A 27,536-nucleotide genomic window follows, 5' to 3' on the forward strand; every position below is an offset into this window, starting at 1 on the left:
CTTGTTCCAGCAGGCTAAACATCCAACAAGGTATAAATATAAATGACAAACACACCTTCAATCATCAGTATGATGCAGTACAACAGCACCACGAACTACAGGCTCCAAAATCAATCAAGTTCCACAAAAACTGACCATTAAACTTAACTTGAAGCGCTTAAGTTTTAGCTAGCTGTACATTTCAGTTTTACTGAGTTCATAGAGGAATTTCACACATAGATGCCGTAAAACTTGAATTAGTAGCCTGGGCTATTATTTGCTTAAATCACTGAACTCAACAGGCTTATATCTGGGACAGGGCTTTAATTCCTGTTGCTCAGCAAAGATGGGAATACAGTCAAATAAGTTGTTTATTTAAACCTATAAATATGAACTGCTAACCAGACCAGGCTTCTAATTGAGACAGGCCTTTATTTGTCAAAATGTGTAGCTACACCAGGCTTGTAGAAAGGACTGGGGGTTTTACTAGGACTAGGCCTTTAATTGAAGTTTTACGGAAGAGAGATAAATTCTTTTCCACAGAGGGTGGATACAAAAAGGTATTTTTATGATAACCTTTACTGTTTAAAGAGGAATTTCACCAATTTTAGGCCTGAAAATGACGATAGTAGCGCTGAAGTGTAGTGCTTAGTTGTTCAATATCTTTTGTGGCTGTGAAGATAATCAGTAAAATCGGAAAAACAGCCCTGGTGATGTTTTTTTTTTTAACAGAAACCCTGCATTTTAAATTGGGGCCACTAAATTTTAAAGGCATTTACCAGGGTTCATGAAATGATGTTGAATTGCATTATGGGAAATGTAGGATCAAGTGTTTTTGGAGTTTTCACAATACTGAGGACAAAAGGTCACTATATTTTAGTGCCTACTTCTTTTTTCTATCCTTGTCATTCAAGTCCCCAAAACTTAATGGGGCAGTTCCAAATAACTGAACATTTAAATTGGTGTTTAAGTGTTCAATACAACTTATATATGTGACATTTGAACATAACAAATCATTGCCACACCAATTTGAGACATTAGTATAAGTACAAGCCTGGCAGCTGGGCCTCTACAGTGCACATTACATCCTTATGTCATCTAATAAAAACACTCCAGGGATTAGTAAAATAAACTCTTGACAGTACCACAGGAAGAAACACTCAAGCTGCTGTTGTGTACTAATTGGCTGTCAGCACTAAAGCCAGGATCCACTGTGTTCCGATGGAGGAGGAGAGCGAGAAAATGAGACAATACCAACTTGAATCACATCGCCACAGTATCCATGGGGAGTCCGCCTGTTGTCGGGTTGCCTGGGGAGCAGGGCAGCAGGGAGACCTGTGTGTGGGGAGACCCGCTGTGGCTGATGGAGCTGTGATGCTGCCTCCGCCGACTGGGCAGGTGCTGAGTCAGCCTCCACCTCCTCCACCTCCTCTGAAACTCATGCTGCACCTAGACAAAAAATGCAAATCATAGATCCCAAATTTGCTTCTTACTTTAACTTGCATTTTGGCTGTAATTGGCCGACCAGCTCCTACCTCTCCGTTCATGAAGCAGTAGAGCACAGCGACCACAAAACCCTTAGAGATTTGAAGAGAAAGTTCAGTGAGTGCAGTTTCATTTGTCATTATTCTGACTTCATTGGATGTTATCCTTTTCATACATGCACCTAATTTACCTGTGTGGAAGACAGAGCCAGCTCTGCAAAGGTCCATATCTTAAACACTGAGCTGCTGACTTGAACAGGTAAGAAAACAAACAGGATGTAATGCAGACCAAACAGAGCCACCAGAAAAAATGTAGATTTGATCAGCCTCCTGAAAGACAAAATATTTTTATTCACCGATAGTACAATGAACAGTTTCCCAGGCTTTTACCTACTGTATAATTTCCCTGTTTTTGCATCTGTCCCTGTGAAACTGACATGCTTTCATGTGTGTGTACTGTTACGCTGCTGATTAACAAAGCAAATAGAAACCTTCTTTATTACCTTATCTTATGCAAAATACATTCCCATTCCTCAAAGACCCTCCTTTCTCATATGTAAATCCCTAGTGGTCTCAGCTTTACATATCAGATACTGCACATAGTACGACAATGCAACAATAGCACAGTGTGATCACTACTCACTTGTACTGGCTGAATTCATTCCTCTGTGCATCTGGCATTCTGAGTTTGCTCACCAGTATCCTCAAAATGCCCAAGAAAAAGATGAGGTTCATCTGAAAGGATTAAAACATTATTGTTGTACTATTTTGTAATGCAAACAGTTTGACAATTTAGGAAATATGCTCATTTGCTTTCTTGCTGAGAGCTAGATGAGAATATTAATACCACTTTCATACATGTGTGCTGAATATAAAGCGTCAGCACCTGATTAGCTGACCTTAGCATAGAGAGTGGAAACAGCTAGCCTGTCTCTGTACAAAGATAAAAAAAAATGGCCACCTATGCAGCACCTTTTAAAGGTAACTAATGAACACGGTTTGGCTTGTTTGGTTTATCCCAAGCAGCAACCTCCGAGGATGAAAAATGAAGCCAAGGTGGAGGTGCCAAAAACTGCAGTTCCTCTAATAACCACTTGAGGCTGGCTCTAAAAGTGAGTCAATTCCCCCGAGACCACCATGTTAAAATGCCCAACTCAAAAGCAAAAATTAAAATGTTTCTAGCCTGGTACAAAAACTTTTTTAGTCTACTACTAATACTGTGGCAACAATGTTAGTCTAACCCCACATGCACAGAGTATACGCGTAGCCGTAGCTGATGCTATTTCAGTGTGATTTCGCATCAATGAAAGTTAATTGAAACGTGTTGGTTGCCTAAAAAAATCTGGTTCAGCGTTTGGTTGTACTAAAAGACCCTGTAAAGAGTTATATATGTACTTTTTCTGGTAAGTATAGGCTTCTTTTAAGCCTGTTTTAGCTAGCAAAAAATAGCATTAGCGTTATCACAATTAACCATAACTGCAAATGTGTTGCGCTAACTAAGCTAACAGGTACTGTTAGGGCAAAATGCCAAACTCAGACTTCACAGAGGTAACTTCCATTATTTTATACATTCTTTGTTTGATCTTAACAAAAAACACTTAACAATCTTTTGCTAACGAAAATTACCATTAGCGTTATCACAATTAACCATAACAGCAAATGTACCGCGCTAACTAAGCTAGCAGGTATTGGTAGGGCTAGCTTCACCCTCTTGTCCAAATATGGTCACTTCTGGCTCCAAAAATCCAAGATGGTGACAGCCGTAATTCCAAAGTCAGACTTCAAAACAGGAGTCCACAAACCACTGGGTGACTTCACAGAGGTAACTTCCATTATTTTATACATTCTATGTTTAATCTTGATGATCTTGATTGATTCTCTCATCTAACTCTTGGCAAGAAGGTGAATATGTGTATTTCCCAAAATGTCAAACTATTTTTTTTTTTTTAAATAAAAAGAAATTTAGGTAAAATAGAAATGGGTTTTACAGATATAGTCAGAAGAACTGGCACTCGAAGTATCCACCAAATCCATTCATGTCTCCTGGTCTCCCAACAGCTATGGCAATAAGATAAGAGGTCATTTTAAAATCATACACTTAGATAATCTTATACCTAAAAATGAATGTGTGAGACAGATTTTTTCACCCCCTTACCCTTCGTCTTCGTAAAAGTACTTGGCACATCCCCAGGAGACAATAACAATCAGAGGTAAGCCTGTGTGATCAAATAAAACGTGGGTGAATCTAAAAAAAAGGCGCAGAGTCAATATTTGCTTTGCTGAGGTGCACTGTAATTGATAACAAGTCTCCCTTACCCCAGCTTAGGACGATGTACCAGGCCAGGTGTTTCTTTAGGGAGAAGAAGGAGCGGCTCACCAGCGTGAAGAGGAAGTGACCCTCCGCCAGCAGCCAGCTGTAGTTTGCCAGGATGGAGTAGTTGGAAAACATCAGCACAACTTTACATGCCACCTGTGGCGCAGGAAAGACGGTGTGTTCATCAGACACTCATTTGTAAATGTAGTAAATTAAAGTGAGTATCAGCTGGTCATCCATACCGGGTAGTAGTCACAGTGGTAGATCTCTTCATTAGTGAATAGCAGAGCATCTCGGATGAAGATGAAGATGGCTCTCAGGATGAAGGAGATAAACAGCTGGATGTGAATGTGGTTCCTGGTACAGTGCAGCTTTCTAAATAAATATTAACGTTCACAATTAAGCTGTTAAGTTTTCAGGGCAGGTTTAACCAATACAGTTTACACAAGTCTTTATGGCTGAAGAAGAAAGAGAGTTTCACACCTGAACAGACAGAATATGGTGACGGCGATGGTGAGGGAGATGAGAGAGAGCGTGTACCCAGCTGTGTACATGGTCTTCACGTAGGAGAAATACAAATGGGAATCTGAGGACTGAACAAGGGAAAGACAGCGTCACTTTATCACCTCCAGGACGGCATCATTTGACAATATATCTAACATCAACAATAATTAAATACAATAACAGCCACTTATTGTGACCAGTTTTTCAGCCCAGGATGTGGCTCAAACTCAAGCACTGAAATTAAGCCTGAGGTGAGGGCAGTCCACAGGGCACAGAGGTAGAGTTTGGTAATATGTCAAAAGTATTTTTAATAATAAGGGGGCAAGCCTAAAATACAGACATATTTTGAAATTCTATTTTACAAGACCTGGAAAAAAGTTCTCTGAAGACTTTAAATAGTATAAATGTAATGTTTTTATCAGGTAAAATACAAGCTGAATATTAATTCTCATAGTGTGAAAGATAAACACTTTGCTAATGTTATAATGCTGGCTATGAACGTATTTATGACAAACTGTAGATAAAGTGATATTTGCTCATTAATACTTGAACATTTCACTCTTCGTGTGACTGTCCTTGGTTTTCATTTCACCTATAGCCGATTATTTACATAGAAGATACTTTTTTACCCTCTCATTCTGATTAAAATGAATGAATAAATCCTCTTAGTCCTTATAATGAGAAACTTTATTGAAATATTGACTTTTTATTAGTAATTTTAGATACAAAGTTATTTTTTGAAATACGTCAGTCATTACTTTGAGATAATAAGTCATGATTTTTTAAAAGTTTGTCATCATTTTGAGATACTAAGTCATTATTTTGAGATATGTTTGTCATTATTTTAAGATACTGTATTGTATTTCGAGATAAGTAAAAAAAAAATTGAGAAGGGTCAAAAATTAAAGTTTCTCATTGTTTTGAGGTATTATCTCATTATTTTGAGATGTCATTTTTTTGAGATAAGTAAGTCATTTTGACATAATTAAGTCATTATTTTGAGGTATTATCTCATTATTTTTGGGATATTAAGCCATTTTGAGATACTATGTCATTATTTTAAGGTAAGTTAGTCATCATTTTGAGGTATTATCTCATTATTTTGAGAATGTTAGTCATTGTTTTGATTTATTATGTAATTCTGAGATACTAACTCATCATTTTGAGATACTAACTCATCATTTGAGATACTAACTCATCATTTGAGATACTAAGTCATTAGTTTGAGATACTGTCTCATTATTTTGAGGTAGTAAATCTTTATTTTTAGATAGTAAGTCATTGTTTTGAGATACTAACTACTTGTTTCGAGGAAAAAAAATCATTATAATGACTCACAGGATCTTTTTTAATCACACTGGCTGAATTGGGTGTCCATAATTAGGAGTTTAATTAAGTGTAAAAGTAGCATCTTATTTGCTCTTAAACTTTTGCGGCAGAAAAGGAACTTTATCACACACGGATCCTATACTGTCTTCCAATTGGCTCACAGACCTAAGCATGCATATAAATAATGATTATAGTCACACACAGTTGACCTCTATTATGATTCAGAGCCACCTCAAGAGTTACCGTATGTCTGCACTTGGATAGTCAAATCCTTTTATGACACAAAATTGGGTGCTTCAGTGCTTTATAGCCTTATGTTAGATATCATCTACACATACTGTATGCATGTTAGTTACCACCCACCTCTCCAAGGAAGTGGAGCGTCTCATTGAAAGTGTAGCCGCATGCATCTTCATGTGGGACGAGTGGGTCTGTCCAGCCACTGGCGGTGCAGTTGCGGTGCACTTTACCTGCAGAATAGCAATAAATCCTACATCTGTTACTGTTGTCTGAAAGCACATTTGAGCCAGACAGACAAATAAATATACCCTGAAAATGATGTCTTATGAGGATGTTTGTCCTGCTGGTCAGGAGATGTGGAGCATGTAGATCTCAAATTTATTAGACAGTGAAATGCTTCAAGACCATTACTTTCCCTCTTCAGGTGCTCTGGTTCTTAAGATAAATTATTATTAAATCTATTGTCCTAATCTCTCAACAACATAAACATAGCACTCCAGGGTGATACATGATGTCTATGTACTCAAGCATTTTATGGCTGAATGTTTGGATAGAGCCCCTGAGAGGAGGAAACCGTCCCAGTTCTTTATGCAAACAAATCGGGTGCCTGGCAAATAATTAACCAGTGAAATGTACTATAGATAATGGGTGTCTGTTTGGAGTGCAAATACATGTCATTGTGTGTGCATGTGTTGTGTCTCACCTTCTGAATTGAAAAAGTCTGGACATGGCTGAGAGACAGTTTCTCCAAGAGATGCAGGTGGCCAGCAGTTCAGGTCATCCCACATTCCCTTACAGTGCACACTGATATTGTTTTCTTCAATAGTGGAGCAGAAATTACACCTTTTATTTGAGGGCTCTGATTTTTTTTTAGCTGCAGAATATTATATATATTATATTATATTGCAAAAACACCATATTTGGATTAATCGTGACCCTTACATATAAATGCACTCTGCCTCATGCAAGTTTTGGAAGTGAGGGTGCATTAAATGATATAACCACTAGATGTCACTAAGACATTGCATCAAATTTCTGTAGGTCGAGAAGGGCCTGATTCAAAGATTTTAATCATGTCAGAAATCAAGATTGCTGCTTCACACTTAAAAAAATGTTGTTATTCAATAATTTTAAAAGTATAACTTAAAACAATATGTGCCAAATGCACAATCTAGAAACTGCATTAAACCCACCTGTTGCTCTGTGTGACTTTAAAAGATCTGTCATGCACTTTTCCTCCTCTCTGACAAGATTAACATGAGGATGACACCCTGATGACGACTTTGCCTGCAAATAATTACACGATAGTACACTTGCTCTTAAATTATATACATTAGAATTAAAACATGCATGCATTTTCTCACCTGGGGTAACAGCAGCACTCCAATAAGTCCAACTTTTTTCATTGTGTCTGACAGCTTCCTTTTTTCCATCAAGATAGGTGCCTACGTCCAAACCTCACGGCGCATATCAGATTAGAATGAAAAGCAAGCATCCTGCCATGCTGCAGATATATGAGGTCTGAAAATCAAACAGGCCTACTCACAGTGTCGATAAGCCCGCACTGTATTCTCCAGGGCAATCTGATAAGCGCTGATCAATGTAGCTATAATAAAATTACAACTTCATGTCGTCACCTTCAAAATAAAATCAATAATCATGCATTTGTCTCAAAACTGTGTTAGTATGTAGCAACAGAGCCATACTAAATGACAATGTTCATATATATAACGTATTTAAATTGTATTTACAGTCAAACAAAACATAACAAGCAATACGCAGCATTGTGTTTGTAATTGTGCTTTTATTTTGAAGGTGGCATGGCTAGCTTCTGGTTTTATTTTGGTGGATTGATGTAGTTCAGCCAACAAATCGTGTTCGCTCCCAGGCTGTTGGTCCCGCCCCTTCAGAGCACTGGGGTCACTATGGCAACGACAGTGTTAGAGAGTGGGGTCCTTTCTCTTAGTAGGAGTTAAAGGAAATGTTTCTGCCACGAATAAAGAAGGAATATGGCTGTTTAATCTGAACAACAAACACAACCCGTTGTCTAAAACTTAAGTAAGTTCTGAAGTTTAATTGTTCATAAGTTTTTTTAATGAGAAGGTGATAAAACTTGCTATGAAGCGTATAATTAAGTGACGGTAGCATCGTCAAATTAAGCTAATAGGTAGGTTAGCATTAGCGGTGTTGCTATTGTTAGCCTCCTTGCTAAAGTCGCACATAAGATAATTAGAGCCAGCTGTTAACATAAATAAGAAGACTTTCTGTGTCTTCGTCTTCTTAAAAATGAATTTAAAGTCAGCTGCCTATATCTAGCACGATGTAAATATGTAAAATGTGTTACTTTTTATTACTTTTTTTTTTCTTTTAGAATTATGTAGTTGAATACAGGCAGCGGAATTTCTGCATCCAGGAAGTAGTCAGACCCCATTCACCTTTTTCACATTTTATGATGCTACAATCGTTTATATTATTTTTTCCTTTATTTAACTACACTAAATACCCCAGAGTGACATAGCCAGGTGCCTCCCATTCCTCTTGATTGTCTTCGAGATGTTTCTACACCTTGATTGGAGAGCACCTGTGGTTAATTGAGTTGATTGACTGGTGGCAGTGGCAGGGACTGGGGGCGGAGACTGGTCAGGGTTCGGTGGAAGCCGATTGAAAACCTGGTCAAGAGCGCTCAGGACATCAGGGTGAGTCAAAGGGTCGCCTTCCAACAGGACAGTGACCCCAAGCAAACACCCAAGATAGCAGGCCTTTTTTTTGCTAGAGGTTTAAACAAGTCACAGTAGGAGACGCACATGTGTAAATGGTGAATGATAACTGAATTCCATCTAGCTGCTTTGATTTCAGGTTCACTTGAGCCGTCATTAGTGTTATCAGCAACACCTGTGCGCTTCCTACTGTGACAAAATGTTGCCTGCTGTGAGAAAGGACTATGCAGGAGCGAATATCCTTGAGTGGCACAGCCAGAGCTCACATTTGAACCTCACAAAACGTCTCTGGAGACCTGCAAATGGCTCTACAGATGGTCCCCATCCAACTTGACAAGTTGAGAGAAACTTCAGAGAAGAGAAAATCCCCAAATCCAGGTGTGCAAGGCTTGTTGCATCACACCCGAGAAGTCTCAAGGCTGAAATCGCTGCCAACGGGGCTTCACCTAAGTGCTGAATACCTACGCTACTGTGATATTTCAGTTTTTCTTTGTAATAAATTTGGAAAAAAAGCTAGGGTGTTTTTTGTGCAGTATAAGGTTGAGTGCAGTTGAATGTGGGGGGGGGGAATGAATTCAAACATTTTTAACACAAGGCTGCAACGTTATAAAATGTAAAAAGCCTCTATTAATGCACATTACAGATATGGATGCTGCAAGTGCATGTACTGTATGACAGTGACTCTCCATGCAAGCTAATTCACCTAAGTGACTACAAATTGTCCACATAATAACTCGCTGTCCTTCCCTGTCTCCCCTCTTGTACTCACATTATAAATTCATAGGTTTACCATCAGAATATTTCCCAACATACCGCTGTCTCCTTGTCTGTCCTCCAGCCTGCTGTCATTTCTCTCATGAGCAGCCAGCGCTGACCTTTTGCCAGGATGGAGGTGGCCCTCTCTGCCCCGCAGATACTGTCAGAGCCCCTCAGGAGGGGGACCCCTCTGCCTCTGAGCCAGCTGGTGGAGGATAGCAGGAGCAGAGCCAGCGTTCCAAATCATCTACTGGAATCAAGTGCGTATGAGGCGTAACCTCTGAAACTCTCTGATGGAGTGCGTTAATGCTGTTTTTGTACTGATACCAGCTATTTAACCTTACAGTAACCTACTGTAGGGTTTGATTTTTTAAATGTCTGGAAAACCTCTTTGCAGATGTGGAAAGCATACATTTTCTGTGATGCAAAAAGCTCATTACACTTCAGTAATTGTTTTTTTGCACCTTATAGAAATCTATGCCAAACTGAAAAGCAACACTCTGATCCAAGCGGAGCCTCCTGAGCTTCACTTCAGTGGGTTTGAGCTGGGGAAGGATTACACAAAGATCCTGGTGAGGAAAATACCACTAATTTTTACTGTCCCATTCACAGCCTACATTGGACCGCTAATTTACTGAGTTATTTAAAAGTGTATTATCAGTGTGCTTGATGGGAAGGTTTTTCCAAGCTTGAGTTATTGTTTGTCACTGCAGCAATGCAGCAGAGCTTTAAGCAGAAAGTAGACCTTGGTGTTGTGCCAAGGCGTCTGTTTGGGCTGTGTGGGTGCAATATTGTGTCTTTTTCCAGTCAATGTTTGGTGAAATGGTGAAGACATTGCAGTAAAGTATTGAAATAACTGTAAAAATTCCATCCCGTCATAAATGGCTGAATTTGATCTCATTGAATGGGCACTGATTTCACCCCATACATGAATGATGAAGCACTGTAGACTGGATGTAAACACCCAGAATATGGAAATGGTTTCCTCAAGTGCACATGATTGGATGGAAATGAATATTCCTGTTCTCTCCTCTCCCTCTTTCCCTCAGAAACTAATCAACATCTCATCTGAAGTCATGAATATTGATATCATTCCCACCCAAACCAAGCACTTCCAAACAGCTTATATCAAAAAGGTATGTTTTTTTTCATCGCTAATTGTTGACCTGAATGTAATATAATAACTCCACTTGCCCATTACTGCAATCAGGGTTGTTTCTGATGACTCAACCATCTGTTTCACTTCAAGTATCGACTCATCCCGGGTCTCGCCTACACAGTGAAGGTCAGGTTCTGTCCCGACGAGTGGCGTTACTTCTACGACTGCGTACGGGTTCACTGCAAGGTTAGGATCTGACACTGTGGATACTGTACTGCTGTTTGTTTTACACTCAAATCTTTGTATTTTAAGCATTTAGTGTTCATCTCAAATGATTCTCAGAGGACTTTGCTTTGACATTAACACTTACTGGAAAGACATACGGCTCAGCAAACCCGTAACTATTTATAGTTGCTTTGTCTCTTTTGAGGATATGCTCCCATATTTACTTTGAGTCCAGTCTTATCTGTATTTCCTCTCTCATGTTTTCTCTTGTCTTGTTCGTTCAACCCATCCACACCCTATCCAAGGGGGAAGAGAACCTGTTAATTCCAGTTCATGCTTACCCTGTCATCGATGACCTGCACATCCCCTCTCATATCGACCTATCAGCCGTACCACTTGGACAGAGGTGTGTGTGTGTGTGTCTATGACGTACAGCTTGTGTGTCAGGATCTGTGATGGACTGTTTTTTGACCTCCCATCTGCCCGAGGGCCTGCCTGTCTCTTCGTATTCATCCATACAGCCAACCATGCCTCCGTTCAACTGTTGGTGTCAAATAAAAAACAGATCTCTCATCTCTGTGTTTTTCCACCTGTCTCCAGTGTTTGCCATGTTATTCCTCTGAGATGCAGCTGCCCCGTTGACTTTAAGTTTCAGGTGCATGTTATTCAGCCACATGACGCTTTCTCCATCTATCCCCTTACAGGTATGGGCAAGTGAAACATGATTTCTACAGTACATTTTGTGTCTTTAAGAGAACATGTTGGCATTCTGCTTCTTGTTTGCTCCCCATGTAACTGTGATAAGTAGTTTTTCCATTGATAGTTGTCATTTAGCCTCCCAGATTAAGAATACAACCCACCAGGAGAGCAGGTGCTGTGTTTTCTCAAAACAGCGCACCAGTGTTGTATATTAAACAAGTCACTGCCAAACTGAATGATGCCTCCAGTTTCCACACGCTGACACTAAGCAGTATTCATGGTCTGGAAAGCATCATAACACATGGCGGAACCAAGCACTTAGGATGTGAATTATGGCTGCAGTTTTATCAGCGGTACAAATCTGAAATGAGGAGAAGAGATACAAATGAGTTTCTTATTTTAGAAAGGCCTTTTCCTGGCAATGTCCCAACAACAACACCATTCATCCATTATTTTGTACAAAATACTTTGTTTCACTGACCCAGGCAAGCCAAATACACACACCCATTCATCCCTGCCATCCTCTCATTGCTCTCCCAGGTGTGATACCAGCCAATGGTGAGGAGAAGATCACTGTGACCTTTAGTCCTTTCCAATATGAGACGTCTCAGGTCACCATCCAGCTGATCATCTCCCAGTTCAACACCAAACCCTACCTCTGCACCATCACTGGGAGCTCCGCCCCTCATGTAGCCTTCAGGTGATCAGAGCAGTTGATTGTTTAGCTGAAGAATCCAACATTCAGTACTACTTGTTCTACCCGTGGCATTAAAGGTGTGCAGATACCAGTATTTCTATTGACCAGCAGAAATGATTTGTTTAAGGAGTGGCGGCATGTTTTTCCAGCACTGTAACATGTCTTGTTTTCCCTCTCTCATCTTACTGCGATCTCATACCCTGTTGCTTTTGCTTACTCCACAAACATTCCCTGGTTTCTATTGACATCTTCAACAAAAGTCGACAAGGCCTGTTTGACAGTACATTATATAACAAAGTTACACCATGTTGTTGTCACATAACAGTATGAAAATATAACTAAATTATCAAACAAGGCGTTCCATGTGGAGGTAAAACATGACTCAGAGAAAATAGGCTTATGTGCTGATTAGAAGTCCCCACACTTTTTTTTTTAGGCAGTATGAAACCCAATGTTTAACTCTGTTCCCATGAGAAAGAGGGTGCTATCCATCACATAGCAGTAGCTCCATCCGCTGCACTGTCTTGGCGTTATCTCGGCCGAAAGTTAATAATTCATGAAAATAGCTTGGTAGCTGCTGGTGCAGTAATATCAAGATGGATATGCCTCCCGATGGATGTTTAGCATATAAAACATTCTCCCTCTGTTTGTTGTTCCCCGCAGTGGAACCAAATAAAAGATGAAATATGTGCAATTGAGAGATTAAGAATTATATGCAAGAGCCGATGTTTCCCCAGCTAGAACCGATGCCTGATGCTTGTTGCTTAGTGTCCCCTGGCGGATATATTTGACCAACATAGAGGCTATTCTTAAGATAAACAGATGATGATTATTTTAATATCTCTGCTTCTACGTTGCACTTTCCATCAGTCTAATCAATCTAATACCTTCAACAAGTCCTTAAATAAACCTTGTAAATCTGAGTGACGCTTGTAATGTTAGGCTCTTGTTGACACAGTGTCAGAAGTGTTGAGTCAACAGTGCGGCCATTAAAGGCCTCTTGGTTATGATGCTGATGTTATCTATCTCGCTTGCTAATTATTGTCCACCCTCATTTGCATACATGAAGGGGACAGTGAAAAAAACAGACAGCTGGAGAAATGTAAATATAATGAAAATTCATGATGTGGATTCTGACCTCATTGCTCAGCCTCCCTGCCACGTCCAATATATGGACAGTGGTGACCATATATCATCGTATAAACACCCATTCTCACTCCGCTATGAGAGCTGATCCCGGACCTCTGAACGAAAATGAGCCAATTACTGTGTCTGCCACCTCCTCCCCACTGTTCCAGTTTTTCCATCCACTGTTTGTTCATTTAGATTTTTACACGATCAGTCTTAAATCTGTTGCAAAAATGTCACTTGCAGTCAAATGAGTGTTTTATGTTGATGAATCTATTTTGGCCCGTACTAATCTGTGCAGTTCTGTCATCATTAAAATGAGTTTCACTCCATAATGTGTGTATTTTTCTGCATGATAGTGAGCTGGGAAGAAAGTCGAGTTGTGGAGTGTTGCCTCGAAGTAAAACCAAATACAGGTCAACCAAAGAGGCCGACAAGTCGAAGGTAGTGTGTGTGTTTCAGTAACGGTCAGATTCTTACTCTCTTTTGTAAGGCTGATAATTCCTACCAGTGGTGTGATCTATCCTTCATTCCTTGCTGTTGTTTTCTTTACCTGTCCTCTAGATATTGAGAGATCAGGCTACTGTTACGCCTGGACTGAAGCCTCTGGTAGATGTCTGCACCCCAGCAGGAGTGGCGAAGATGCTGATCAAAGACGCCGATAAACTCAGCTCCAAAGACCTGAGGGAAGGTAGATGTCGGCCGATGAATTTACGCTTTCAGTTATTCACATGATTCTTTAAGTAGGTTGTCTCTTGTCTCTTATTTTGCTGGTGTCCTTTTAATTTCAGCCATATCCTATGGCAGCACGGATGGTCTGCAAAACCGTCAGATGAAGGAAGCCCTCTTCATGAAAAAGATTCAACAGAATGTAAAGGAGGAGCAAGCCAACCACCTCAGATGGTAGGTCAAACTAAAATCTAACTAGTTTGGACTAACTGATGCTAAAAATCAAATTAAATAATAAATATGTCACTCAGGCAAGTTCATGTTGGTAAGGACCCTGTGTCGGAGCACACCAGGAGGCAGATAGCAGAGGAGAGAGAGATTGCGCTACATGAATACATGGTAAGAGTCTGCCCATTCATATTCTTACAGCATGTTAAATGTAACACAGGGGTTCCTCAAGTCTGGCACTGTGGCCCCCAACGCCCCCTGTCCTACTGTTAGTCTTTGCAGTGCTGCAGTTTGGGGGATAATCATGCTCTGTGTTTGGGGAACTACAACCTGAGCCCTGCTGCATTAGCTTGGTGCAAAGAAAGTTCTGTTCTTACATGTTTAACTGTTCCCCGATGACTGACCTCTGGGTCTTGAGGGTCTATATTTATTGAGAAATACAGCTGAGAGGAACAAGAACCCTGCCGGACCGTCAAGGATCACAACTGAGTATTGGTTGGAAAGCAGTGTCTTCTATAGTGCATGCGTGGCAATCTGTGCGTGTCAAATCCCGCCTGCCTGTAATTATTGTTCATAGTAGAACAGATTTTTCCGGCTTTGTTGCAGCAGACCTTTTAATGTCAGACGCTGGAGTTTGTTTTCCTGTTTCATTCAACATGACATTTACCCGATGTGTTGCTAGCTAATCACTTTTCCCAGACACCGTATGCATACCAATATCATAACCTAATTCAGCCGCAGCATGATTTGATCCACACAGTGATTCTCATCCTCGTACGCTGCCTCTGTGACTGATTTTATTGAGTCACGTAGGAAATATGCAGTCTCAGCCAAAGGAACACCACTTTTGAAATATGAGTGTGTGTGTTTTCTCAGAAAAGTTATTTGAATAGTTGACAGGACCCTCACAGACACTTAACAGCACTTCCTCCCCCATCTCCTCCTCACCTGCACTGTTTATAATGCACAGACACAAATGAGTCCTTGGCCATACACTCCTCGTTTACAGCTTCATATCACCGCACTTTTGGTATTTTATGGGTACCCTGTTGTTTATATGATAGGAAGAGCTAGTATCTTCTGTTCTATATGTCATCTTTAGGATCCACAACTTAAATAACTCAACAGAGAAGGCGTCCTGCTCTGTTTGCATTGCAGCAATAGTTTACAGCTTTGTGACGTTATCATTCCATCACCCTGTGTTGCTCAAGAGTGATTCAGCTGCTGGGTCAAGAGTTGGGACAGTGACATTAGGTTTGACTTCTTTTCTTTGTCAAAACCATTTGTCAAATAATTATGTGAGACCTTTTTATATATATATATATATATATATATATATATATATATATATATATGTCATCCCTATGAACAAATGAGACCACACTCCACAGGATCAGTTGTCATGGTTGCTATTGTTTCGCAGAATAAGACATGGAGACTGTTGCCTCTTCAGCCAAAGGATTTCAAACATGCTGGAATATTTTTTTTCCATTGGCCTCGCACCGTCTGTCATTGCCAGATCTCTGAAGGGTTTAGCAGAAATCAAAAGAACAGCAACTACTTTTTGATTTGATGCCATATATCCAAGGGTGTCATTTATGGGGGAGGGGACACTCAGAGGGCAGTATGGACCCCTCCACATGTTTACAGATCAAAAACTTGTGTTGTATAAAGAAAGATATGAGATTTGAAATGATGTTCGTATCTTATACTCCAACTAAACTGTTTACATACAAAATGATTATTCCACTAATATTCCTGTTTACATGCAGCCGTGTATTCTCTGATAAACGTGCCATAACATCTTGTTTATCCCATCAAAATTTCGAAAAATGAAACAGCTCGAGAGCCATACATGCTACTTTTACATTTAAAACCAGAATAATACCAGCATATCTTTTACATGACCTTTGTCAAATTGAAATTGTTGTCATATTTGCAGTAATAGTGGGATATTTGTGTGCATGATAACGTCATTGTAAGACGAGATACATTTTGGAATCTAAAAAGTACAAATGAGATTAAATTAGCTTTTCTTTGCATACTGTGTCTCATAATGTTAAAAAAAAGCATTTTAAAATGTATCATCCTTCGACCTTCACTGTTTTTGTGCAAAGATTCTTAATCAATGTGATGGCCTGAACTGTGCCAAAATACCATCATAAATTATCTCAAGTTAAAGTAAGAAAAACGTTCTAATACCCATACTGCCATAGTATGTAGAATGCTAGAAAAAGATTTAGTATGCCCCAATGCATAGTAGGACAAATGCAGTATGCCAAAAATGTTCCACTACATCCAGCCCAGTTTTGCAGTATGCAAGCCAGCATGATTTACTGGGTATTCTGACCCACAATACTCTGCACAGCGGATGATGCGTCACATCGACTTAACTGCAAACAGATGACAGCTTGACAGCTCATTGTTTGACAGCTGTCAGAAGATGCAGTGACTGATGACGGTGGAACAGTAATAAGAATATTTATTGTTTAAGTGAGCAAAATAATCACAAATGTAATTTCACTGTCGCAAATATAATATATTTGAATCTACAATCTGTGCAGTCGTAACTTAAAAATCAAACTACATACATTGCAAAGTAACGACAGCAGAGCTCTCAGGGTTGATCTCTGTCTCTGGCGAGCTCGGTAAGTGGCGCTTGTTTTATCTCCACGGTAACGCATATAAAAGCAAGAGGGTCAACGTTCAGGGCGTAATGTCAGGAGAAAGTAGTATGTCCCCTTTTTAAGAGCAGCTGCAGTACCTAATAAAAGCAAAAAGAAAAGGTTTGCAATCTGAAATGCTCTCAAAGTGTTTCTGCTTATGACTGCTTTGTTTTTAAAGTTCTAGTTTCATAATAAATACATATTTTGTTATTACTTGGTAGATATGAGGCCATGAGGCTATGAGGTATCTGAAAAAGCCCTTCTGAGGATTTGTGCCCACCTTTTAGATAAAGGTTCCATCCCTGCATATACACCAGTCTCCCTATGCTTTTTAGCAGATTCTTGCCAATTCCTTTTCAGACCTTAATCATGCTAACTGATGTTGTTGTAGGTCAAACAGGGAGGCGTAAGACACGAGGGAGACTTTGCTGCTGGACAACCTAAACTCTACTCCAGACGAGTGCTTTGTGAGGCAGGACAGGTAAACCTTCACTGTGGTGTGTATATATTTATACAGATCTCACTGATCTCTCTGCATAATGATGAAGTACGGCTCAATAGGTCTATATATTTCTTCTTTGTGAACGTATGGATAATACCAAGTCACAGCACATCTGGATGATACATTCTTTTATTCTTTGAAGCAAAATAATGTCTTTCAATGGTCTTAAATTACATGAATCTGCTGCTGTCTTTTAAATACTTTAAACTGAGAGACCTCGTGAAATTTCACTTTATGGTCCTCTTCATATGCACTCAATGTAACAGTGCCAAATGAGCACATGAAAGTCTGCAATAAACGTCTCTCGAACCTCTCCCAGGCCCACGAGGGAGCCCCATCCTTCCAGTTCTACTCCAGTTTTCAGTGGGAGCTGAAACAAAGAGCCCTCAAACTGTTCCAGCAGGCAGCACGCAAGGTACACACATCCAAGCACTGTATAGTCACCGAGGTACGTGTGCATGCATATGCTTCGATGCATGAATACATCACCACGTTTCCCTCAGGAGCGGGCGAGCGTCCCTGTGCCCCTGTCCCTTTAGCTCAGCCATGTGTAAATTCTCACACTGAATGTATAATATCTTTACAGTCGATTTTTCCTGGGTACACTGAGTGCGTCCCAGGAAAAGTAGGATTCTGATATGGCCTTTTAAAGACACAGGAGGAGTGTGCTTCTCTTTGCTTATTGGCAACTCAAAGAAGTTACAAAAACATCCTTTTTCTTTCGTTCTTTTTATATAACTTTGTCCACATTCCTCCTTCTTAGATTGAGAGGTGAGTATGACTGACTCGTAACACCCCGTACTCCTCTCTCCTGTCCAGATGGTGATCCGATGTCGCATGAACCGGAGACTGACCTGTATGAAGAAACAGTTTGAAGACAGTATGAAGAACTTGCCCTTGGCAAAGAAAGGTTTTGATTATCCTATAATCTCCTCATTCAGAAATAATCTCATTATGCCATGTCAGTGAAGCATGCTTTAATTGAATTTATTCCTAGAGGTAAAATTGAAATCCCCTCTGGTTATTATGAGCGTCTTAGAACATGCATGCATGCCCGTGGGACGGGGCTATTTATTATGCTGCATGCATTAAGTCATACATCGAATGCTGCGACATTTCTCACTGACCTGAACAAATAGTGATCTTTGGAAATAAACTTATTTCATCATGAATCGTCTCACCCTTTTCAGTCGAAGAGGACACGAGTTTTGATCTGAAGATCTCACCAGACAGAGTCTTTCCATTTGCTTTTCCTGTCTTCTCTGCTGAAGATGACCCACTGGTGAGTACATGACATCACTAACAATTGTTAAAAAGATCTTGCAGATTACAAGTTTTTAAATGTTTGAAATTACACATTAGAATCAAAAATGTAATCAGCAGCCCGTCAACACAACAGCTTAACCACTTCTTTGCAAATCGGTTTGTCTTGTTAAAGCCTGTTGAAATGAAATCCTAAACCACTAAATGGGTTCTGACATACGGAAGATGAGAAACCACTGAGAAGTGAGCGCTGCCAATTGTGCTGCACATGAAACAATTTTCATTCATTATTTCCCCTGAAAGATGTCTTTGATCTGGGCATGGAATCAAAGAGGAAGCTCAGTTTCCCGCACTTTGATTAAATCTCTCATTTTCCTGATGCCCCACAGAGAAAAGGCCTCGGTGTTCAATTGAACAAATAATGCCATTTGTCTCCTTGATATTTCCAGGCTCGCAGTAATTTGGTCACAGTGCCTGTGGATCCTATTGATGTGACTGTGACAACACATATTCCTTTCTTCAAGCTTCAAGTAGGTATTTACTGCAGCACCTGGACATCTGAACATCACACTTATAAATCAACAGAGATGCACCTTGCAGCAGTGCTGGAGAGTACTTAAGTAAATTTACTCAAGTACTGTACTTGTATGTGTATCCATTTCATTCCACCTTATACTTCCACTCCACTCCAAGACAGAGAGGATTATTATAGTTATTACAGACCTTTTGCTTTTGATACCTGTAGTACATAATACTTTACATTTACCTAAAGGGACAGTTCCCTCCAAAATCAGAAGTGCTATTAACCAGTCTTAATTGTTAAGTGCGAGTTCCCAAGTGTTGGAGCTATTTGCCATAGAGATGTCTGACTTCTCTTGATTACAATAGAATGATATGAAGCAAACAAAACTACATCTGTCAACTGTATAAACCTGAAGAAGGAAGCACGCTTCTACTGCTAGCTCAGCTAGCACCATAGAGCGAGCTAACATCACAGCTCAGCCAAGGAGGACATCATTGATTAACCAGACTGAGAAGGACCTCTGTGACTGAACAAACGATACACTAAAAACTATGGTCAAGCTTTTAATAAACTGTTCTGTGAAACAAAATTTTAGTAATGCAGCTGTTTCTATGTTCTGTGGCTGTTAAAACCAAAATAAAAACTGGTGTTGCTTTGTCACTCTAGGTTCCCCAGCACTATAAGCTTATGGGCTACCATCCTGTGTCAGCCTGGGAAGCGTTTAACTCCTATATCCCCACCACACTGGCCAGACCACTTCGCACTGGAGCTCCGGTAACTATACAGCATCTGGATTAAACAAACAAAAACATACAGGTTTAGCCAATTTTAGCGGAAGACTTCAATTTAAAATTTCCCTCAATGTGTTGTTGTCACTTCTTAGGACGAGCCGGTGCAGTCTCTCACAACAGCGGAGCCCAAAGCACGGGAGGAACAGCAGCATGACAACAAAGAAGAGGACGTGGAGGCTGCCTGTCTCTCGTTCAGCGCCCCTGAAGCTCTGCTCACACCTTTTCCAGTAAACCCACTCAGAATCTTTGTAAGGCTGTCATTCATCATACTTATTTAATAGAGCGTCAGATGTGTTTATGTACGTTATGTGTGCCAGTATGATGTTTAAATGCCCTGTTTATCTCATTGTGTGTTTAAGAACCCAGCTCCAGGCCTGCAGAGCTACAAACCCACCCCTAAATACCTGGAGAGTGACCTGGAGTTCCACCTCTGCCCTCTGCCCAGGTAACACATCAGTGAATACGTGTTTTTGACAATACACTGTAACTCTATATTGATGATACCTGGCTAGAGACTGGACTTTTCACTGACCAAAGCCAGGTACTCAGACAGAAAGTGCTTTGTGCTTGCAGGTACGCAATCCCTGAGAGTGGAGGGACACACACTCCACACACTCAGAAGAAGTTTCTGGATCGTAAGGTAACTTTTTTTCTGAGACTTTGCACTTGAACCAAGCATCAGTACAAACACAATCACTTTGTGTTGCTGCTGAAATGTAATGAGTTGATCTGACACTAGCTCCTGTTTAAACTGGACTGATGCAAATATGCCGTCTTTTTTCTTTACCTCCAACAGGAAGTGATCCCCGGGGTCATGACATGGAAGGAATTTGATTCGATTACCTGGAAGTGTCTGTCCAACCAGCCGGCTCTCCCCAGTGACTGTGCGCTGCGCAGGTAGGTCAGAACTCAACATCATCCGCTCTTACTCACTTAACAAGACAATGAGAGTCTTGATACTGACAGCAGCCACCCAGAAGTTAAAAGACAGTGGATACTCACCCAGAGGTTCCCATATAAAACCAGAGAAGCTCCGACTAAATGAAGATGTACGTGTTTACATTGCTTGTTTACAGAAGGGAGCTTGGCTGTTTTTTTTACTTCCTCTTTCCATATCTCCTCAGCTTGTGGAGGAATTTGAACTCATGTCCGCGCGGTCACGGTCATTATAGCTTCCCCAGTTTCTAAGATTGTCAGTAGTATTTTCACACATTATAACAGTGTGTAGTGGGGAGGGTGCATCTCACTGATTTATATCGAAGTATTGTGTAGCAGCAGTGTAGCAGTCTTAGACAAAAACCTCGCTCTCATAAGCGATGATTGCTCTTTGTGAACTTTCAAAGACGTGATCATACGATGCAGCGATGCAGTGCAGACACCTGAGAGATATCTAGTGGCTTAAATATCTGGACCTGTCTGCGAGACCAAGTCCTGTCGTGTGAAATCAGTTTTGACCGCCAATGAAGGTAGATAGCAGGCGATCCTTGCTACTATTCTCTCCTCCATATTCTTTTTCTTCCTCGGTTTGTCTCTGCACATCAGCGCCCAAACAACTTGCATCGCTGGCTTCTCGCTGACATCCATGTTTGGAGAAAAGTTCTCCTGTCTTTGCGCCCTTTCCCGAATCACTTCTAGTTTGTGTTTTGTAGACTAAACCGAGTTGGAGTTGTTGGAGAGCCCTCCTTGTGTCAAGTCTTGTAGTGTGTGACCTGCTGTCGATGATCACTTGTGTAATATGCACACAACATCAACTTTGAGATACTGAGATCCTTTACATGCCGCTTACATCAGGTCTGTAACACACAGGTTCATATTACTGGTTCAACAACTGGTCACTTGGGTAGATATTTATCTTCATGGAGTAAATATTTATCCTGTCTAATTCCAAGACAAAGCTTTGAGTATTTTGTAGCTTGGAATTCAATTTATCATCTCACATGCGGTATGACAGAAAGTTTACTTCTTGCAGTTGTTGGCACTCGCAGCAGTTATGTTGTTGGATCACAAGTATTGGCTCTGATTTCATTAGTTTTTGATAAATAACCTGCTTTTATTTATATTTTATTAGGATTTGACAAAGCTGTGCATCAGACCAGTTTTTGTAAAATAGTCTGTAAAGTTCTATATTTATAAAATCAATCTTGAGTGTGGAGATGAGTTTCTCCCTCTTGTTGTCGAGCCTCCGATTTCATCAGAACATACATTTGATTTTGACACTTGATGTCCACATTTCAGTAGTTATGAATCGATGTGTGTTGCTATCGCTGCAGTGAACCGTCCTAGTTTCAGTTTGTTGGAAAATATGAATTTAAAATCTAGTGTAGGGTCTTCTCATTCTGCCCTGTACTACTGTATACCTCAAGTGAAAAACTTTGTGTGTGTGTGTGTGTGTGTGTGTGTGTGTGTGTGTGCGCGCGCGCAGTATCTAGGTCATATGGAGGCAAAGTGCCCAGCACACTGTCTTCACTTACACTGTGAAATAATGATTTATTCAGTCTTTAGCCTAAATGGACAGTGAATAAATGATGATATTTGGATGTAGTGTATTAGTGAACACAGCATTGGCCTGTCCCATGTGGTGTACTGTATGCTTCTCAATGCGCCCTGTCACAGTGAATACCACTCAGGTATGCAAAACACTGACCCTTTCAAGAAATTAATGTCATGTACATTGTTATTTGTCTGGCAGGATGGGTATTAAAGATGGAGAGCTAATGAAGCAATGTTCCCTGTGAGATCTGAAACAATTTCAAGTCCCTATTTGACGAGATGCCCGAGTAATTTGGGCAGCCACTGTTTCACATGATGTACTTGTGAATGCGTGGGCTTAGATCTGACTCTGCTACAGCTCTCCCTCCTCACCTTTCTGTCTACTTCCCATTTCTCCTCACCTTCCCTGTGTTACATAATGCGATGCCTGGCGAGGCAAAGTATTCTCTTTATGCCTGTCAGCACTGATCTGCAGGATAACTGTAGATATATTCTTCTTTTATCATGCAAGAGATGACTTTCCCCAGCCTCCCCGCTCAGTCTTATTAATTTTCTATCTCTGTCTCAGTGGTTACATTCACAGTCTCTCTGGTTATCCTAAAAACACAAACAATATGATTTATGTCAGGTGGCTGTAAGAGAAGATGAGAATGAACTTGACAGCATCTTGACAACAGGAGAGGGAGAGAAGTGTGTTTCCCTTATACAGTGTGTGAGAATGATTAAAAAGGATTCTGTTGTAGTCAACTACAAACAAACTTTACTGCAACTGAAACTTATAATACATGGGTGTAATCAAAATGCTTATTTTGTAGTTTAGTATTAAGGTATTGGTAACAAAACACTGTATGGTTTATAGCATTTGTGCCCTGAATATTTTACAGAACTTTAGAACTTTAGACGCTTTGCTTAACTAAAGACTGATGACTTTCTCCTTGATTTTGTGTTTAGATGGGCGGATACAATTTCAGAGTTTAAAAAAACTCCCTACGTTGCAGAACCAATAGTAAATCCGCAGGGCGGTCCTTCGGTGGCTCGCTGAACTCTTGTGCTCGTAAACATAGTCCCACTAGAAACACGTGTAGCGGTACAAAATGGCTCAAATTGCTGTAAGTCCTTCATTTCCACAATCTTGTGGACTGAGCACATGTTTGATAAAACGGAGTTAAATCTCTCGGCATCCATTTTCAAGCTCTCTGTGTGTTTGTTTCCTTGCGGACGAGAAAAGGGGGAGCGCACATTTTCGGGAGGGCGTGTCCTTTTCAAAAATGCAAGAGGCGTTGCTTTGTTTACGGCCGTTTTCGCCGGTGTGTTAAACACACTTTAGAAAGGAGTGTCCCCAGACTATCAGAAGGCGGAGATCTATGATTGTCTGGTGGCGAGACTAACACTCTGCAGACAGCAGACACACACAGTTAGTGACCAGCTGCTGGACAGATATTTCCCTCAGGAGTTGGTAGAGACCAAAAACAGAGCTAACACCGTGTGAATTTTGGACTTACAAAGGTTTTCATCCAAATGTAGCATAAAATCTGCAAAAGAAAATGTGAATTTGTGCTTTATCTTAGAATTGTCCTCCACTCTGCTTCTGCATATATGAGGAAAGGCACACTTTCCCAAAGTATATCTATGGGAACAAGTTTTTTGGGGCCCAATGGCACCATGTGATGAACCCAGAAGCTGTAATCACAAGGTTTGGCCATTGACAAATCAGCTTCCAAGCGTGGCGCAACAAGATGATTTAATTAAAAGAGCGCCAGTCAAACCTTAAACAAAAAAAACAATACGTGTATAATAACATAGAGCACACCGGCCAATAAGAATAGAGTTTTGAACAACTAATATGACAGCTCTGTGCCCTTGGAAGAGCTCTGGTAACCCTGTGTGCATACATAAGACTGTTAAAAGCTATCCAGTGACGATAGAGAGAGCTTGTAGTGTCCAATGCGGTGATATTAAGTCATGACTGTGTGTCATCTTTTATTCGCTGAATCAGTTTCCATTGCACAAAGTGGCATTTACCTTTTACTCCAACTTTCCCACCTTTCTCATGCACAAAAACTAGTTTATTTAAGCGCAAATTGAAAATACACGTATTAAGAGGTGATGAGAACGCACTTACAATTACCATAATTACTCAGTTAATCATTAACATGACTCAAAATGAAGGCTAAAGTTGCTCTGTAACTGCTGGATGTGAAAACAAGAAACTGTTAGCAAACAAGTTCGCCATGTCAACCTTAAAGTGATGTCAAAGTGTCACAACTTGTTTCCTTTTCCACTGCGCCAAAGTGGCAAAGAACATTTATTATTGCAGGTTTGATATATACAACCAGTAACTGCAAGGTGTCAGCTGAGTAGCTAACTGAGCTGGATAACTCCCAGAACTCGTTAGCTTGCAGATACATGACCTGTTTAGATTAAAGAGTAAAAGAGGTGACATGAAATATGACAGACATGTTTAATAATGTCTCAAAATGACCCAGTATGCCTCAAATTGCAAACTGTGCTCCCATGCCCGCCACTATGAAGTGTCTTTTCAGAGCCCACGGCTGCCTCCAAAAGCAAACCTGTGGCTTGTCAGCGTTTTAATTTTATCTTGCCCGTAAGTGGTATCAACTTTCACTGGAGAGATCTTTTATCATTCCCGTTCAAACTGCGATTTCAAACAACCCTGAGCAGTCCTTTCATCTAAGTAAGATGGAGTAGATATGTGACCATTATCTGGATTCAGTAATGTGTGGTCTGGCTCTTCAGGGGAAAACGCACTGTGTGTGTCCTCTGTAGGTCTGTGGACTACAGCACAGATACACTTCCACTCACAGCACCTCCTCCTCCTCTCAGCGGCCCTCCCGATGATCTGCCACCACTAATGGACAAACCGTAAGCACATGCAGCATTGACAGCTATTGATCTTTTTGTTGGAGGCTCTTTCTGCTTTCATGCTCAGATTATGTGTGTCTGTGTTCAGGTGTGAAAGCTCAGGAGTCCAGCTAACACCAGAGATTATCAGAGCAGAGTTCTTGTCTGAGAGAGCTCTGGTCTCCAATAGCAACCTCACCAGAGGAATGACGGTCAGGTAAGAGATGCGAGAGAGGATTTTTTTTTTTTTTTTTTTAAGTCCCACAATAATTGCTTATTTACACGAAGCAAGCACTTCCTATGCAATAAATAATATGAATGTTCAAGCACATCCACTCACAGACATCAGAACACGTTGTACTTTTAGCTCCTCAAAGATAAACATGAAGTCAGTAAATGTGCAAACTGTGTACCTGGAGTTCCTTCCAACAAAAGCTTCCTGGGAGCAGGAATGCTCTGCATGATGCTGCTGAGTCAAACTTGTTTTTGTCATTGCCTTTGACCTTTAATCAAGACTGTGTTGTTGAGGGTGACGTGTATATGAACTCGGTTAACTCAGTTTTTATTAGGCCTGGGTGTCAGTAGTCAGAATTAGTATTGAGTGGTATCGCAACTTATCCAAACACATTTGATCCTTTTTAAAAAAAAGATATATTTTCCCAATTGAAATGCTGCATTTTATTATGTTCTCATCACGTGTTTGTGTCACAGGCACCAGAGGGAGCTTCAGACAGAGGCATCCTACAGGTCTGAGTTTAACCAGATGGGAAGAAGTGTGATAACCAGACTGAAGAGCCTTGGAGTCTCGGACAGAACTTCACCAGGAGAGTAGTGTGAAGAGAAAAACATCCCCCACACACTTCTAGCAACGCACAAAAACCTCCAAAAATGCACTCACACGCAGATGAATAAACACAATCGCAGGACTACAAACAACACCCATCCCACTCGCCTATACGAGACTCTGCATCGCCTGTTTTGCCACGTCTGTAAAATAAAACCTGGTTACTTTCTCGCCCACGTGTAAGCCTCCCTCCCACCTACTCAAAATTACCAGTAAGCTCTCCTCCTGTGCTCTTACAAAGCCTGCAAATTCGTTATCCCTCCACCCACACACATCCATATATAAGCTACATCACATTACTGACAACAGCTTTCAGATACAAATTCTGCATCTCTATGCTGTAGTTCATAGTGTTGTAGAAACACTCATTACTCATTACTATTAAACTGTATTGTATTGCAAGCATACTTGATCTCTGGTGACAGTTAAATGTGATTGACCCTTTTTGATTTGAATGCATTTGAAATAAAAAGTCACATGCTTTTCATTGCTTTGACGTGTGGTTTTTGATGAGATCTCTATTGTTTGAAATGGTAATTGGTGTCATCCAAGTCAAAAAAGTAACACTACATCTGAATATTGATTTTTGTTTTTGCAGCTGATTTGTAGTGAGCTATGGGCTGTTTATTATTTCTACATTTATTTAAAAAACACTCAACATTTAAAATGAATATTCATGTGCATATATAAAGAAAGCAGCTGAGGTGAGAGGTTAATTATCAAAAGACATCCTGTGAACTCCCCAGGATGGCGTCTGGCACAGCATGTGTCCACTGCTCCCACCCCTAGAGGGAGCTCCAACTCTGCAAGTTCCACAGTCAGAGGTTTCCACATTTATTTGTCCTTCAGTGAGAATGTGTATGTACTCACTTAACAGCAGTGTGCTCTAGAAAAATTCACTAAAAGGACATTTCTTATTTGAAGTCCCTTCTACAGACACACACGTACACACACTTTATGAAAAAAGGTCACATTTTTTAGACGTGGGGTCGGACCCACACAGGAATACTGGAGCCTATAGCCAAACTATTCCCTGTCAGAACGCAGTGACGTGACAGTAGAGGGTGGGCTTTAAAGGACACAGCTCTGGCTTTCACTGCAGCTGAAAAGCAGAGATTCCATTGAGAAATTACTTGTATTATTTATGCTCATATTTTTGCACGTTAGAACAGGTTAGGACCTGGAATATATGCGTCAGGGGAATCAATACTGTCGCTACATATTTGATCAAAGCCATAACAATGATATGCATTGAATAAGTAATAGAGAGTGTAATAATAGTAACAGAAATGTGTGTGAGAGAGATTAATTCACCCAGCAGTGAGCAGCATCTGCCATTCCCAGTAACAAATACGTATCTACCATGGCTCCTTTTACAGTTCACATTTCTGTAAAGCTTTCACCATGTAATTGTACATTCTTTGCTCTGTCCTGATAGCAAAATAAGGCGAAACTTTCACAGCAACAAAGTGAAAACTGGAGCAGCTTTGCTTTAGCCAGCCCATTTACTGGTCACCCCGTGGCAAG

General features: G+C 40.5%; 2 protein-coding genes across 3 annotated transcripts; one reads left to right on the forward strand and one right to left on the reverse strand.

Moving 5' to 3' along the window:
• Window positions 1–82: 82 nt before the first annotated feature.
• LOC126401779 (secretin receptor) lies at window positions 83–7,396 on the reverse strand. Its single transcript, XM_050063277.1, has 13 exons — window positions 7,215–7,396; window positions 7,044–7,137; window positions 6,554–6,667; window positions 5,974–6,080; window positions 4,261–4,370; window positions 4,020–4,152; window positions 3,780–3,933; window positions 3,619–3,679; window positions 3,452–3,521; window positions 2,107–2,198; window positions 1,655–1,793; window positions 1,515–1,556; window positions 83–1,428 (listed from the first exon to the last, which is right to left on the reverse strand). Exons 1-13 carry the CDS (start codon window positions 7,281–7,283, stop codon window positions 1,243–1,245), a joined length of 1,371 nt encoding a protein of 456 aa, XP_049919234.1. The 5' UTR covers window positions 7,284–7,396; the 3' UTR covers window positions 83–1,242.
• A 382-nt stretch (window positions 7,397–7,778) lies between these two features.
• On the forward strand, window positions 7,779–26,474 carry cfap221 (cilia and flagella associated protein 221). 2 transcript variants are annotated; one of them, XM_050063071.1, is made up of 25 exons: window positions 7,779–7,908; window positions 9,352–9,583; window positions 9,795–9,895; window positions 10,373–10,459; window positions 10,573–10,668; window positions 10,953–11,053; window positions 11,248–11,351; window positions 11,887–12,046; window positions 13,531–13,615; window positions 13,736–13,862; window positions 13,963–14,074; window positions 14,152–14,239; window positions 17,126–17,215; window positions 17,556–17,651; window positions 18,056–18,146; window positions 18,427–18,518; window positions 18,949–19,029; window positions 19,689–19,796; window positions 19,906–20,061; window positions 20,173–20,258; window positions 20,387–20,453; window positions 20,610–20,710; window positions 25,091–25,186; window positions 25,275–25,382; window positions 25,877–26,474. In XM_050063071.1, the coding sequence occupies exons 2-25, from the start codon at window positions 9,454–9,456 to the stop codon at window positions 25,995–25,997; spliced, it is 2,484 nt and encodes an 827-aa protein (XP_049919028.1). In that variant the 5' UTR covers window positions 7,779–7,908; window positions 9,352–9,453; the 3' UTR covers window positions 25,998–26,474. The 2 variants fall into 2 exon arrangements, with proteins under 2 accessions (XP_049919028.1, XP_049919027.1); XM_050063070.1 differs by having other exon boundaries at window positions 7,783–7,908; window positions 9,406–9,583; window positions 25,061–25,186.
• Window positions 26,475–27,536: the final 1,062 nt, after the last annotated feature.

The sequence above is a fragment of the Epinephelus moara genome, chromosome 15 (genome assembly GCF_006386435.1).
Source record: "Epinephelus moara isolate mb chromosome 15, YSFRI_EMoa_1.0, whole genome shotgun sequence".
Taxonomy (NCBI): Eukaryota; Metazoa; Chordata; class Actinopteri; order Perciformes; family Serranidae; genus Epinephelus; species Epinephelus moara.